Below are 16,564 nucleotides of genomic sequence, written 5' to 3'. Positions count from 1 at the left end.
CCCCGCCTTGTCCTCCTCCCGTCCAGAGCCGCCACACCTTCTACTCCTCCCGTCCAGCGCCGCCCCGCATCTCCGCAGCGCGCCTCTGACCTGCAGCGCCGCCCAGCGACGGCCCCGACCCCGTCCCGCTCCAGCCATGGCCACTGCCCCGCCATGTGCCCCACCCATCCATCGCGCTGCCTCCGCCCGATCCGTCGGGCGCCGAATCCGCACCGGCGAGCGGATGAGCCACCTCCCTCGCACCAGTGCATCCGGATCCAGCCGGGCTGCCCCCGTGATTGCTGGCCTCGACAGCCATGGCCCCGCCCCGCGACGGCCGGCCTCCCTCCCCATGTCGAGCCCCTACCTCGTCGGCTAGTCGTGCAGGCGTCCCTGCGAGGTTCCCAGCCGCCCGACGGCATGCAGTGCAGGCACGTGAAGCCGTGCGGATCCCATCGCCCCCGCGCCATGGACTGCACTTTCTGATGCAGTGCACAAAAATCGCCGCATTGCAGCCCACCTCCCAGGCGTGCCATCGTCAAGCAGAGGGCCTCCCCCGGCGTGGCGCCGCACCAACGGATCTCTGGCCCCCGACGAGCTGCCCCTTCTCCCCGCGTGTAGTTCCCAGATGCTGAGTGTTCGGTTTGAATTTCTTTTTCCTTCAAAAGTGTGTTGTGCAGTTCCTTGCTGATGTATCTCCTGTGCATTCTTCAGATGGCAAGCTTTTGCACTGCTTCTTTGATCCATTATGGAGGCAAAACGAGAAGGCAACTTTCTTGTTCATAAGTGCACTTGTGAATTTGATGTCTTCAAGAGAGAGTTGTACAGATTTGCATCCTATAAGGAAACTAACACTTCTACTATACTTGTGAACAAAAGTTCAGTCCGGCACAAAAGGGGTAGCGGTTGTGGGCAAAAAGCATTGCCGTTTGGGCGCGTGCAGTCTTTTTTGTGTTTGGATACATTAACTCGGTTGCCATGTACGGTGAACACATACATGATTTGTGTTTAAAAAATTGTGGTCCATAAAAAGCATGGTCTTGTGGTTCATTCTTTTCGATCATGTGGTGCACTTTGGTCTAAAAAAGGTCCACTAGGAAGGACTATTCTACTACATTTATACCAAAGTGCATTTAAAAAAATGCAAATGCAGTGCACTTTGGTCTTACAAAAAGTCCACCACGAAGGACTTTTCAGTACACTCCATTGAAAACAAAATGCATTTAAAAAAATGCAAATGCAGTGCACTTTGGTTTAAAAAAAGTCCGCTATGAAGGACTCTTCAGTACACTTCATTTAGAACAAAAGTCCACTATGAAGGATTTTTCAGTACACCCCATTTAAAACAAAATGCATTTAAAAAACATGCAAATGCGGTGCACTTTGGACTAAAAGAAGCCCACTACGAAAGGACTATTCAGTACACTCCATTTAGAACAAAAAACATTTAAAAAATATGCAAATGCGGTGCACTTTGGTCTTAAAAAAGTCCACTATGAAGGACTTTTCTGTCCACTCCATTTAAAATAAAATGCATAAAAACAATGAAGTTCGCTTGCCCATCTAATGTAGTGCGGTTTTCCATATGAAGCAGTGCGGACGGCCGTCTCATGATGTTCATCTCGTAAGTGCAAGAAAAAATGTTACCGAAACAAGAACAAAAAGTAACGCGGTTCACTTACGCACGATGTGAAGCGCACTTCACTTCCTCGCATGAGAAAAATTAAGTCTGGCAAAAGAAACGATGCAGTGCACTTGCCCATCTGATGTAGTGTGTTTTTTAGTCTGAAGCAGTGCGGTTTGCTACCTCGTTTGGGAAAAATTTCTGTCCCACAAAAAAAGAAATGATGCAATGCACTTGTCCGTCTGATGAAGTGTTGTTTTTAGTCTAAAGCAGTGCGGTTTTCTGTCTGATGCAGTACAAACGACGATTTTGGGTCGCGAAAAAACAGTGTCCGCATTTCGTTAAAATCAAAATTGCTCTTAAACCGTAAGGAATTGGAGAGAGTATTCTACATGAAAAGGTTGTGTCTCGTCAATATCTATCCAACAACGTATAATTTGAATCATTTCGACAAAGCGGTTTGCAAAAATTTCATGAAAAACGGCCGCTGCCTCTCGTAGTCAGCCGCACGATTTTCAAAATTAACTAAAAACCTTAAGGAATCTCAAAAACATTTCAACATATGAAAGTTGCGCCTCGTCCATAGCTTTTCAACGGTATATTACACGTCTCGTTTCGATAAACGGTTAGAAAACTGGAGAAAAAACACTATCGAAAATTTAAAAAAAATCAAAAACCAGAATTCCGCGATTTTGTAAATTTGAAACTGCTCTTAAACCGTAACAAATTAGAGAAAATAATAGATATGAAAAAGATGCCCCTCGATGATATCTTTCCAACGTGTATCATTTGCTTCATTCCGACAAATTGTTTAGAAAAAAACGCTCGCTGCCACTCGTCGCGCGCCGCACTATTTTCAAAACGGCTCTTAAACCGTGAAGAATCTTGAAAACAATTCAACATAGCAAAGTTGCGCCTAATCCATAGCTTTTCAAGGGTATATTACACGCCTCGTTCTGACAAACGGTTAAAAAAATTAGAGCGAAAAAGGTACCGAAAAAATACCGCGTACAGTTTTTTGCGACGGGAAGTGCACTCGCATCGGTACTGCAGTGCTATTGCTTCAAAAAATTACGTGCACTTCCATTGAGCGTGCAGTTCCGAAGTGTTAGTAGAATAACTATTCTGCTAATATTAGCAGAATAGGCAGGCTGTATATATATGTGTGTGTGTGTGTGTGTGTGTGTGTGTGTGTGTGTGTGTGTGTGTGTGTGTGTGTGTGTGTGTGTGTGTGTGTGTGTGTGTGCGTGCGTGTGTGTGTGTGTGCGCGTGTGTGGGGGGGGAGGGAGGGAGGAGCAGCCATAGGAGGCGCCCAAGTAGGAGGAATCCTACTTGGAGTCCCTCCCAAGCCGCGTGCCCCCCTGCCATATATAACCGAGGGGGAAGGAAAGAGGGGGGAGAGGGAAGGAAGTAGGAATCCTAATCCACACTTTCCTTGCTCTCCCCTCTTTCCTTATCCTCCTCCTCATAGGGCTGGCCTCTATAGGGGCGCACCAGGGCTGGTGTGTTCCCTCACTTGGCCCATAAGGCCAATATCTTTGCCGGGGGTGCCCGAAACTCCTTTTCGGTGACCTGATAAGTACCCGGTACCCTCCGGAACACTTCCGGTGTCCGAATACCATCGTCCTATATATCAATCTTTACCTCTCGACCATTTCGAGACTCCTCATCATGTCCGTGATCTCATCCGGGACTCCAAACAACATTCGGTCACCAAATCACATAACTCATATAATATTATATCGTCAACGAACGTTAAGCGTGCGGACCCTACGGGTTCGAGAACTATGTAGACATGACCAAGATACCTCTCCGGTCAATAACCAATAGCGGAACTTGGATGCTCATATTGGCTCCTACATATTCTACGAAGATCTTTATCGGTCGAACCGTTATGACAACATACGTTATTCCCTTTGTCATCGGTATGTTACTTGCCCGAGATTCGATCGTCGGTATCCACATACCTAGTTCAATCTCGTTACCGGCAAGTCTCTTTACTCATTCCGTAATACATCATCTTGTAACTAACTCATTAGTCACTTTGCTTGCAAGGCTTCTTATGATTGCATTACCGAGAGGGCCCAGAGATACCTCTCTGATACTCTGAGTGACAAATCCTAATCTCGATCTATGTCACCCCAACAAACACCTTCAGAGATACCTATAGAGCATCTTTATAATCACCCAGTTACGTTGTGACGTTTGATAGCACATAAGGCATTCCTCCGGTATTCGGGAGTTGCATAATCTCATAGTGGAAGGAATATGTATTTGACATGAAGAAAGCAATAGCACTAAAACTGAACGATCATTATGCTAAGCTAGTCTTGTCCATCACATCATTCTCCTAATGATGGTTAGGAAACTTAACCATCTTTGTTTAACACATGTCTATGGTTAGGAAACTTAACCATCTTTGTTTAATGAGCTAGTCTAGTAGAGGCTTACTAGGGACACGGTGTTTTGTCTATGCATCCACACATGTATCAAGTTTCCGGTTAATACAATTCTAGCCTGAATAATAAAAATTTATCACGATATAAGGAAATATAAAATAACTTTATTATTGCCTCTAGGACATATTTCCTTCAACAACAACCCTTCAAGCACCGGTAGTGCCTCTTGTAGTAGCTCGCGCCTGGGATTGCAGCATCAAGCTCCATCAAGCATCAGCCTTGTAGCATCGGCAGGTACCCTCACAACATTGCCACATGACCTACAACACTAAGAGGTCAGGGATGTAGAGTTGTGGGGAGGTCTTGGAGCACTCAGAAGTTGTACGAGGCAGATGCACTGGGTGTTGAAACCCTCGAGCCTCTATTACTTCGGCCTGGCCATAGGCCACGAGAAAGTGGAAGAGGAAGAAGCGGCAACCTACGCGGGCGGAGGAAATGACTGGACGGGAGACTTCTAGCCACATATAAGGATGTGTCCACCTTGAATGATGTGACCGTGCACGGGACTTGTGCCCAACGTTGGAGGTGGCCGACCCGAGACATTTAACGCCCTGCTGAATTAGATTGTTTCCTTAAAATTTTGGGGTGTGTTAGGTATCAACAGAGCGGAGGCAGCCCTTGGTCGGTTGCCTCCCATGCCATACGATCCGTCTTAAACATGATATACTAACCGTCTGACTATTGTTGTGCCAAGTCTTGCGCGGAACATTTTTTTACACATTTGCAACACCGCCGACATATTTTTCTTGTAAGTTATGTTTAATACATGCAAAAAAACGTAGAAACATTTTAAACATTTTCATGCAACAAAAAAAATTGTGTATACAACAAATCTGTATTGATTGCAGCAAATTAACTACAAAAAATCTCAAGTATACAACATACTCCCTCCATTCCAAAAAAAATAAGCCGCACAAGCATCCCAAAATCTTACTTTGACCATAAATTAAACCAATAATATATGTTCTATGAATTGGAAATTATACCATTGAAAACTATTTTCAAATACGAATCCAATGGTATTTTTTTGTCACATATAACCCACAATTGATTGGTCTAATTTATGTCAAACTTTAGTTTTAAAATGTGTGTCTAACTTATTCGTTGGAATGGAGGGAGTAGAAGCCAACAGTTGGTTTCATGCATTGTTGGAAACAATATTTACTCTTGACACCTAGGCACATGTCTCCCGTATGTTTTTGTTGGGGTGAAATGAAACCTTAGCGGATTGGACCCTAGCGGATTGGCGGATATCTTTCATGCATTGTCCTATTTCATTTATTTGTCTTTAATTGGATTTAGAAACTGAACATATATTTTTCATAGTTTTCTTTGGATCCCCCTCCACAAACCGTATAAGGACAGTATGGTCATTTCATCAAACCATATACTCATACGCATAGGTGACACGTATGAGGCATCGTACAAACTTTTTATTAAACTTAGAAAAATAACACATGCGACATGAATCAAACTCAATATCTCTAGGTCTAAGGACCACCACTCTAACCATCTAGGACACCTTAAGGGTTGTGCCTATTTACTTCTTTTTCTTATTTTACTCTACTACGGTTCGCGGCTGGGCCGGCCCATTGTGTTGAACCAGCCCGTTTATCACTATTTCTTTTATGTTTTCTCTATTCGTTTTTTTATTTTTCATTTTATTTTTATTTTTCAAGAAATGCTCACACATATAAAAAAATCTCAAAAGTTCCAAAAATGTTTGATTTTTAAAATTTTGTCCATAAAGTACAAATATTTGCATTTAAAAAAATGTACATATATGTAAAAAATTATTCGTTTAAATAGAAAAATTCTGACATCAATATAATTAAATTTCTGAACATCTATTAAATAGAAAATTGTTCGTTCATTGTTTGATTGAACCAAAATCTTCGTTTATTGTTCATTTAAACGGAAACATGCTCAGTGAAGAAAATCGAACACTTATAAATAAACATCTATTTAATAGAAAATAATAATGAAAATATATCAATTAGCGACCAGTTTATTGTTTGATTTTTTATTCTTTTTCATTTTTCAATAATGATGAAATGATAGATTCAACAATGGCCGGCCCAGCCACGAACTGAAGTAGAAGAAAGCAAAAAAAGAAGTTAATATTTATAAGCATTAGGATGTCCTAGTTGGTTAGTGTGGTCATCCTTACACCAAGAGGTTGTGAGTTCAAGTCATGTTACTTGCACTCTTTTTTTCTTCTAAAAAGAAAGTGAAAAACAGCTGACGGCGACGCGAGAAAAAAACACGCTGTGAGGAAATAGGGAGCGCGTATATGTACGCAAGCCGCGTATGGGCGCGGGTGAAAAGACCATCCTACCCTTTATTATGAAGGGGTATAGAGAGATCTTAGCCGTCAATGTGTTTGGGGGGGGGGGGGGGGGGGGGCTGTCGACCAAACGTACCACACCCCGCCCCCAACCACCACACACACACACACCGTTGGTCGCGTCGTGTATTTGGGTCGACCCAAGTAGCCCAATCTCGCTCTTCCGGTTTTGGTAAGCTCCGGCTTTTTTGTTTTCTTTAGTTTATTTTTTCATTTCTGTTCATGCTTCTTTTCCTTTCCTATTTTCCTTTCTTTCTCCTATCTTTTTCTTTTTCATTCTGTGAACATTGTTCCAAATTTGTGAACATTTTTTGAAATTGTGAAGTTTTTTGAAATCATGAATATTTTTGAAATAGCAAACAGTTATCAAATTCACAAACATTTTTTGAAGTCATAAACATTTTTCGTATTAGCACACCCCCTCCCCCACCCCCCCCACCCCCACACGCGCTCCCCCAGCGGACGCTTTTGGACCGACTCATATGAGCGGCAGGAGACCCCTATTTTTTTGTTGTTTTTTTGTTTTTTGCTTCGGTAAAATTGTTTGGGATTTAAAAATAGTTTTCATTTTTTTTAAATGTCAATGTACTCCCTCTAATCCATATTAATTGTGGCTGACTTAATACAACTTTCTACTAAAGTTGTTCTAAGTCAGCAACAATTAATAAGATCTAAGGGAATACTTGAAAAGATTATCACCAATTTGAAAAATGTTGAGAAATTCAAATAAAACATGAATTTAAAAAAATGTTCGTGAATTCAAAAAATGCTCATGAAATCAACAAAAGTTATTGAATTCAGAAAATAATCATGAAGTGCAAAAAGGTTCATGAATTCAAAATAATGTTCATGAATTCTAAAATAAAATTCATGAGTTCAAACATGTTTATGACTTTCAAAAAATGTTCGTGAATTCAAAAAAATGTTCATGAAAGTTCAAAAAATCCTGAGTTCAAACAATGTTCACTAATTTCAAAAAATAATTACAAGTTTAAAAAATGGTCACGAATTCAAAAAATATTCATGAATTCAAATAATGTTCATGATTTCAATAAATGTTTGTTAGTTTGAAAGAAAACAACCACTACTTTCGAAATAATGTTCGCAAGTTTGAAAAAAATATTCATGAATTTCAAAAATTGTTCTTAAATTCAGAAAATGATCAAAACTTTTAAATAATTCCATGAATTTGAAATGCCTTCGTGATTTTCCAAGATGTACATGAAATAAAGAATTGTTCATGATTTTAATTTAAAAAATACTGATTTTATGAAAAATCCTGAATTTATAAAAAAGAAGCAGAAAGGAACCTTCCCTTAACCAGTGGGGGAAAACCCCAGAATGGACCCACCCATGCGAGGAACAAGCGCGGGGATCCACCTTTGATCGATACTCACCGACCTGCGAGAGGAATATATAGGACATAGGATTCACCGCCAAAATGGAACTCCCGTCTCTTTCCCTCAAAAAAGAAAGGAGCTCCTGTCTCCAGCGCCGTTGTGAAGTGGCCACATCACATGGGCTTTTATGATCTTCCATGATATATATGACAACACACATTGTTTTTGAGAAAATTGACTGGTAAGTTACTACCACCGATATCAGCATTTCAAACAACACGCCAATAACATCGGAGAGTTAAAGTTAGCAAAGTTAGTTCTCAGCCAGCGAGGCAATCAAGGACTCGCGAACATCAAGTTTAAAAAAAAATATTCATGAATTTCAAAAATTGTTCTTGAATTCAGATCAAAACTTTTAAATAATTTCATGAATTTGAAATGCCTTCGTGATTTTCCCACATGTACATGAAATAAAGAATTGTTCATGATTTTAATTTAAAAATACTGATTTTATGAAAAATCCTGAATTTTAAAAAAAAGTAGAAAGGAACCTTCCCTTAACCAGTGGGGCAAAACCCCAGAATGGACCCACCCATGCGAAGAACAAGCGCGGGGATTCACCTTTGATCAATACTCACCGACCTGCGAGAGGAATAGGACATAGGATTCACCGCCAAAATGGAACTCCTGTCTCTTTCCCTCAAAATAGAAAGGAGCTCCTGTCTCCAGCGCGCCGTTGTGAAGTGGCCACATCACATGGGCTTTTATGATCTTCCATGATATATATGACAACACACGTTGTTTTTGAGAAAATTGACTGGTAAATTAGAGCAACTCCTATGGGCGACCCATTTTGTCCGCGGCCGTCCGTTTGGGTTTGCGTGGACAAAAAAGCCGGCCCAACGCGCCGACCCAAACGGACGGGCGTCCGCTTTCGTCCGCCTGCCGACCCATTCCGGGCCCATTTTTTAGCCTAATTTGCGTCGGCGCGGACACAAGACGGACGCGCGCGCGCTCGCCCTCTTTCCTCATCGATCCCGCTGGTCGGTGGCACAGTGGATTCACACCCTCGCCCGCCTGCTACGTCGCCGACGCCGCCGGCCATTTTTTCAGATACATAGATAGTTCTAGCGTACACAGATAAAAGAAAAAGACCACTACTCGTCGCTTTCTGACTCCGACTCGGTAATATCCTCCTCCGACGTCTGAAGGTAGGCGTCAGTAAGCTGCTCGTCTTCAAAGTCCCAACCCGACGTTTCTCGTAGCTTCAGTTTCAATTGAGCTGCTTGCTTCCGCGAACGCTTGTCCTCCCGATAGGCGGCTCGCTCCCTCCTCCTTGCGTCCCTCTCCAACATCAATTGCTTGTAGAACTGGCGCTCGTCGACGATGTCCTGCGGGAAGCCTCTACACCACACCACCAAGGCTTTCACGTCCTTCTCTGCGATGGCGCGGCGACGCAGCCGCCTCCGGTGGACACGACGATCCTCGTCGGTGAAAAGCCGCGGGAGAGGCGCCAGATCCTGCGCCCGCTGGCTGGACACGTTGGGAAAATTCATTTCCCGACGAGGCCTCAGGAGGCGCCACGCCGCCGCGTCGTGCGCGCGGGCCGCCTCCTCTGCGGTGTCGAAGATGCTGAGGATGAGACGTTTCTCGCGAAACCAGATCTCAGAGGAGAAGGCGCCGGAGCGGCGCTCACGGACTCTCCGAAAATCCGAAGCGCCCAGGCGGCGAGAATGGGCGGCGAACAGAGTGTGGAGGGAACGCCTTCTTTATAACGAGCGTCGGCCACGATGCGCGCGTGAACCTTTCCCGCGCGCTGGAGCGCGCACCTTTCCCGCGCGCTAGAGCGCCAAAACCAGGGCAACGGCATGATCTTAAACGCACGCGGTCATGAAATGGGTCGGTCCGTTGGGCACAATGCAGACCCAAAACTAAAAGAGGACGGACAGCGGGCGGCCGACCCAAACGGACAAAAAGCGGACAAAAACACCGTCTGTTTGGGTCAGCCTGTTCAAGTTGCTCTCACTACTACCGATATCAGCATTTCAAACAACACGCCAATAACATCAGAGAGTTAAAGTTAGCAAAGTTAGTTCTCAACCAGCGAGGCAATCAAGATCTCGCGAACATAATATAGACCAATAGGCAAGACGAATCACCAAAACAAGAACATAGTTCGTGCTATAATACCACAACCGGTAACCGCTAGATAAACACACGCCTGCCATGTCTTCCATGTTCTCAAACAAAAGTCTAGCACATTCTTAACACTAGAAACTCTCACATCAGACATACAAATTCCACAAAACCTGGATGCGGGTAATGCCAGGACCAACAGCCCGAACAGAGGGAACTCAAAATCTGACCCCGCCAGGGCAGCATAAGGTTACAGGGCGGAGCTGACTAATTTACCGCCTGCGCATTCCCCTGCCGCCTCGACCACGCATTCCCCCTCCACCACGGCCACCCATCGCAGCAGCGTCACCTTGCGCACTCTCCGACTAAGGCATGGCACAAAAAAATGACAGTTAGGTGACATGCAATATTTTGTAAATGCAACGTGAAATGTACCCAAACCAAAGACAAGATGCTGTGAGCAAATTAACTATGTGCTGAAAAGTTATTGCTCAAAAGTGCAATCCAGACGTAGCCATCACAATAAGAACTGAACATAAGTACCCAAAAGCAGCAGGCATATAGAGCACAATTGATTAGGACAAGTCCACCATGAACACTAGCCGTACCATGTAAAGACCAACATGATCTCATTGAACTTCTCAGAGCTGAATTGATTTGGTAGTACCATTAAGATAGTAAATGGAGGTTTAGATACAAGATTCTTTAATGCCTAACTAGAACATTTATATTATCGTTTTCCCATAAAATTAGCAACAGTCTCCTCCTCAGCACAAGGGGACTTTAGTACACAAGATGAACATGCTGGGCAGCATACAAAGTGCATTGGCAAAAGAAAATCAGGGCCACAGCTCCACATACAACAGAAAATAATCTTTGGGTTTCACTAATGTCCACTAGGTATTTAAAGCTCTTACCTTTGGGTTTTTCACTGTTTCGTCAACACTCAGAATAAGGCAGGCAGCTTCGGTCGCGGCATTAATTGCATTGATCTGAACAAAAAAAGACATGGTTATCAACATCAAGTTAGCATAAGAATATCTCGATACAGAAATGCTAAAGAACCAAACCGGAAGCCCAATTACCTTCACGACTGCAGGTTCCCACACAAAGTTAGCGAAGGAATCCGCAATTCCACCAGTGTTGATGTCAACACCATAATTAGCACCACCATCTGGTACATCATAGAAGTACATTAGACAATACACTTTGCTGGTTCACAACTTTGTAGATAACAGTACAAACTCATAAAAAAATGATAAAAGAACAAACCAGCTGCATGCTTCTGTCTGAGCTTATTGAGCACATCAGTTGCGTCAAATCCAGCATTATCACAAAGTTGCCTAGGAATAACCTGCACAAGTTGTTTAAAATGGCGGATGTAACACAGGCAGGAAGATACAATTAAACATGACTACAGTTCAAGATTTATCAACGCAAAGTTAATTTGCTTGGTTTCTGTGTCGGCATAGGCCAAACGAACAACAGCTAGCAAAAGTTAGCAAACAACAGCTCATGAGTTCTTTTCAGAAAAATGTGTCATCTACATTTCTGTCAGTTACACGTTCTTGCATACGGAAGGCCATGGATGACTCAAACTCCCTGCTTATGGCGTTTTTGGTGTGACGTACCAGATGGCGAGACCGTGAGAGACCATCACACCCTAACTGCAAACATGAGCCACTTCTTTGGCTTGGGGAATGTAATGGGTTGGCCCTTCACCACTTCACCACTCATAAGCAGCAAAAACTATCCCAGGATGAGGTGATCCCTCAAACCAAAAACCATCTTATTTGTTAATTACTATACTTATGGATCTCCTGTAACTTATTATGGCCTCTTCATAGCAAGCAGATTGTTGGCGAAATCTAAATGTGAACCGTCTATACAACACAATCAACTGAGATCTAGCAATGGAAATTTTCCACAATGGTGTGTGGTACACAGTATAAATTTACCAAAGTAGAATGTTATGGCCTCCAGAAACAGACAAAAAAGGACCAATTCTAGCTTATCCGTAAGTGCAACACAAACAGCACAAGCACAATTCAGGAAAGAACAAAACAGAAAAGAGGAGACACGAAGATTTACCTCAAGGGCTTTAGCAAATGAGTTTACAAAAACCTGAGACTTTCCAGCTATGCTCCGTGCATGCAGGCGGAGATGCTTGCTTATCTCCATCTACAAGAAATAAATAAAATCAGCGTAAAGTTGTATGAAAGGTTGAATTATTTTAGCTTGATTAGTTACTTTGTTAACATACATCAATGGCACCACCACCAGGCACGACTGTTGAATTCCTAACAGCTCTCCTCACAATCATGATGGCATCATGGAGACTTCTTTCAGCTTCCTCTATGAACTAGAACAGCAGAAAACAGTTAGTTATAGTTACCTTCGGCTTATGAACTTGATTCAAAAAAAGGTAATATGATATTGATAGAAGACCTGGTCAGCACCACCACGAAGAACAATAGTTGCTGTCTGACCAGAAGGGCAGCCACTAAATATGTTAAACCTTTCATTGCCTACTTGCTTTTCCTCAAAAATCTCACATGTGCCAAGGACCTTCAACCAAAATAATAATGATAAAGATTATCAGCTTACGTTCCATGCCAGCAACTGACATAATCCAAACATGCTCAATATCCAACAGGAACCAAAACAATTCACAAATAGGTATGCACCTCATCAATGACATTGTTGACAGAGGTTTGAACAGTTCCACCTGTAGCTGAGCTCAGGCGTTGTAAATCCTCTTCTGTGACCCGACCAGCACAGAAAATGTCTCTATCCGCGAAATACTGTAGAAAGGAAAGTGAACTTAGTTAGGGTACAAAAATGTTGCACAATAGCTGAAAAACGTGACAAGATGAGCATACCTGTGTTGCAAGATCACCGATAGCTAGCCGCGACAGAACTATTTTTGCGCCACTTTGAACACACTTGTCCAGCTTGTCATAAATAATGTTCCATTCAGCATCAACAATTGATTGGTACTGCAGAGGGTCTGATAATCTGTAGATAAAGGAGAAACAAAAAGGATCATCAGTACAGATGGAGAACACATACAATAGACACGCTTGAATGAAGCTACATACCTGATCTCTGCGTTTTCTTTCTCAGACTTCAACTCTAGCTCAATGTTCAACAAAAGAATCTTTGGATTCAGGAATTTCTTTGGTTGTTGCTCAAATCCAGCATAGGAAAATGTCTTCTTGAAAGCAACGCCATTGACAAGGAAGGAATCTCTCATGGTACCTCCAGGAACCTATAATTCAACCAATGTATCACAATGACAAGCTTTAATATCTTGTAGCAAGAAACCAATTCAGTGTCATTTCTAGCGTGTTGGAAGACTGAAATATGGATGAGTAGAAGAAAAGCATATATCCTACCGAAGTGACAATTGCAGGAAATTACCTTCTTAATTCCAATAAGGTTAAGTCTGTCATCATGACCAATAGCAAGGACAGCATCCACAACCATAGAAGCAAAGAACTCTTTCTCTCCGCTTATCAATTTTGACGAGAGTGTTGTGGCAGCACACTTTGCTAACAATGATTTCTTTTCTTCCAGGCTTTTTCCTTCTATGCTGACTGCCAGCTCTTTAACCCTTTCAATCGCCTGATGCAAATTTCAGGTTAACAGAATCAGCTTCAGAGTTTACAGGCAAGTCAAAAGTTCGGCCATTCAAAAGATAGAAAAGTAATGGTGGTCACGGACCATGTTGCCAGCGCTCCTATAACTACGGATTATATTATGACAATGCACTCCATCCTCCACGTAAGGTTTAGCTTCCTTCATGAATTCTGCAGCAAGAAGCACCACTGTAGTTGTGCCATCACCAACCTGAAGTAAACAATAAAACTGATGTTACTAAAACGGCCCAACAAGAAAATAAAGGCTAAAAGTAATAGGTTACTCAGATAGTGCTGTGGTAGAAATTAAGACCAGTGGTAAAAAGCAACTGTTGCGGTTCATGACACTTTCACTTCTTACTACCAAGTAATTAGGCACCAATTCTAGAAAATGCACTCATTGCGAGAAAGGCATAACCTGAAAACTGGAAATAGATTCTTCTGGTAGGAAAGTCAGAAAACAATTCCTTGGTAGTTCACAGCTAATTAGTTAACAGGGAAGCAAAGAACTTGAACATCAGAGAAGACAAAAAAAATCGAAACAAACAAGTACACAGATTGCAATGTAAAGTACACATATACAATATACAACATGAGAAATGTTGATCGAACCAAAGCTAAAAATACCCCTCTGTGTGAAAACGTGGACAAAACAGAGGACAAATTTGAGTTCAAACAGCAAAAATCAGTATGTCACCCAGTGGCAGTCTCAGATGCCCATAATCAATAGTTTGAGCTGGGTATTTCACGTCGGAGAATATCAGGGATCATCCGTGGGATAACTGTGAGCTGATGAGTCGGTCCCCAGATCGAACAGGGTAGACCATTTTATTATAACGAATTTACTAGACGGATTAATAAGTGGCAATGCGGCAAGAGATTTATTCAGAGTCCCATCCGCAAACAACAAAGTATTCTTTGGTACAATACAAAAACGAGATAAAACTACGGAGCAGCTGTTTCGGCCTTGATTTATCGAAGGCACGAACAGCGTTAAGCCCCAATGCACCAGAAATGCATCAAGGAGAGGACACTGAGGGGCGTTATTTTTGTGACAGCAACAGCGAGTAACAACAGTACAGCAGGCAGACGAATGGATAATACCTCGGAGTCCTGAGACTTGGCGATGTCGACGAGGATCTTGGCGGCGGGGTGCACGATGTCGAGGAGGCGCATGATGGTGGCGCCGTCGTTGGAGATGGTGGTGCCCTTGTCGTCGTGGATGAGCTTGTCCATCCCGCGGGGCCCCAGGGTGGTCCGCACCGTGTCGGCCACCGCCGTGCACGCGCTGATGTTGCTGACCACCTGCGCGCGGCCCTGCGACGTGTCCGTCCCCTCCTTGAGCAGGATGATCTGCGGTTGCTGCGGAAAACGGAAACCCCACGGGAACGAGTCAGAACCATGGATCGATCCCAAGCTTGCGTGCTTGCGAGAGAGGGGGAGGCGGCGGCGCGGCGCGGATGGATCATTGGTTTCGCGGTGGGAGGTGCTTACCATCATCGACGACATGGCTTGTGGCTGCGCGGAGGCGGAGCTAGGGTTTGGAGTGGGGCGAGAGATCTGGGCGGCGCGACAAGGAAGAGGCCAAGAGGGGAGGGGGGAGGAGGGAAAAGGGTTTTGCGGTTTAGGTTGCCAGGTCCGTCTGAAAGCCCACACAGCCCTGTTTGGTTCGCAGCACTGCCGAGCCTTCTAGTACTCACTCCTGCCCTGATGTGAGCCCTTGATTTTACTGCTTTCAGCGGCCTCGATGGGGCCACGTCATTTCGCAGTACAACTTCCTTTTTCTTTTTTGAGATGAGGGGATTTCGCAGTAAAACTTTCGCTGTTTCATTTTTCGTGCTACATAAATGCTCTAGTCACAAGAACAATACTCCTTATGAGAATTTTTTATATGAGGGGATTTAGCATTTTGAATAAGACGTGCAGCATGCATTTTCAATATTTTCTGGTAGTGATAATTTTATGAATCATTTATCTCCTTTGAAACTTGTCACAAACAGGCACACATACTATTCCTTTGACAGGTATACGTTTTTTTTTCTCCAACCCTATATGTAAGGGCTTTCTAATTAAGAGAATATCACATGGAAATCAAGTTTCGGTGGAAATCGATGAAAACCATGTGAAAACGATGTTTTAAGGTTAAAAAAACTCAAAAGTATACATGACGTTAAGAGTGATATGTTATATTAGCATCTGGAATTTTGAAGATTGGACGCATTACCATTTACGAGCTATGAAAAGAACAAATTCTGCAATGAATAGTGACTGGTGATGTGTTTGAACTTGGAATTTCGCATGGCAATAGAACATCACCCTCTTAACATCCTGTTTTTTTTAGATTTTTTTAGAAACTTTCAAAAGTGGTTTCGACACAATTTCCTTTGAAACTTGGTTTTCATGTGATATGCTTTCTTCTTGATTCGCGGGATTGTAAAACACAAGAATAGAAAAAATACGTGATCGAATTGTAATGCTCATTCGAATCCTACAAGAATTGAGTTTGTTTGAGTGCATCGCAGAGAAGTCGACGAGGATGCTAGAGTTCCTATAAAATGTACTACAGAATATTTCTTGAGAAAAAATCTTGTAGGACTCAATCGTACAAATCAAACGACAAATATAGAAAAATATCTAAGAATTTTAGTCCTTAAAAAATCATATGAAATTCTTTTGAATCAAATCAGACCTAAGAGTGTTAGGTGGTAACAAAACAAAGATTCCTCTAACTAGCAAAATATATGCACACTATAGTTTACCAAGTCTTTTGGGGTGGGCACACAAAAAAATAGCTAAGGTGTACCATCCTCCTTGATTTTTTTACTCTGTTTTTTTTTGGAAGGTACTGCCTTCTTTCTGTTTTTCTCATAAGTTCTCTCATTTGTTCTTTTATTTCGTTATAAAAAAAAGTTCACCGTTTTACACTTTTGGTGAGAAAAAAGTGTGCCATTCCCTAGGATTTTAGGATAGAAAATATTTTATTCAATCATAATGTTTTTTTTAGAAAACATGTAATATCTGGTCCTTTAGTAACCAAA

At 42.6% G+C, this 16,564-nt stretch overlaps 1 protein-coding gene across 1 annotated transcript; it reads right to left on the bottom strand.

Annotated features, from left to right (window-relative positions):
- Positions 1–9,865: 9,865 nt before the first annotated feature.
- On the bottom strand, positions 9,866–15,203 carry LOC123143901 (T-complex protein 1 subunit eta). Its single transcript, XM_044562896.1, has 14 exons — positions 15,021–15,203; positions 14,631–14,888; positions 13,612–13,737; positions 13,309–13,512; positions 12,987–13,156; positions 12,768–12,903; positions 12,573–12,689; positions 12,334–12,453; positions 12,149–12,247; positions 11,977–12,066; positions 11,158–11,239; positions 10,971–11,059; positions 10,803–10,877; positions 9,866–10,250 (listed from the first exon to the last, which is right to left on the bottom strand). Exons 1-14 carry the CDS (start codon positions 15,033–15,035, stop codon positions 10,158–10,160), a joined length of 1,674 nt encoding a protein of 557 aa, XP_044418831.1. The 5' UTR covers positions 15,036–15,203; the 3' UTR covers positions 9,866–10,157.
- Positions 15,204–16,564: the final 1,361 nt, after the last annotated feature.

Source organism: Triticum aestivum, chromosome 6D, assembly GCF_018294505.1.
Source record: "Triticum aestivum cultivar Chinese Spring chromosome 6D, IWGSC CS RefSeq v2.1, whole genome shotgun sequence".
NCBI lineage: Eukaryota > Viridiplantae > Streptophyta > Magnoliopsida > Poales > Poaceae > Triticum > Triticum aestivum.
This window is presented reverse-complemented; position numbering and strand designations above follow the sequence as displayed.

Bases quoted from the DNA above. Each gene is read 5' to 3' on its own strand.
- LOC123143901 (XM_044562896.1), bottom strand. The intron at 13,738-14,630 runs GTATTATCCATT...TGTTTACTTCAG, and splicing joins CCAAGTCTCAGGACTCCGAG to GTTGGTGATGGCACAACTAC. The intron at 10,878-10,970 runs GTAATTGGGCTT...TTTTTTGTTCAG, and splicing joins GGGAACCTGCAGTCGTGAAG to ATCAATGCAATTAATGCCGC.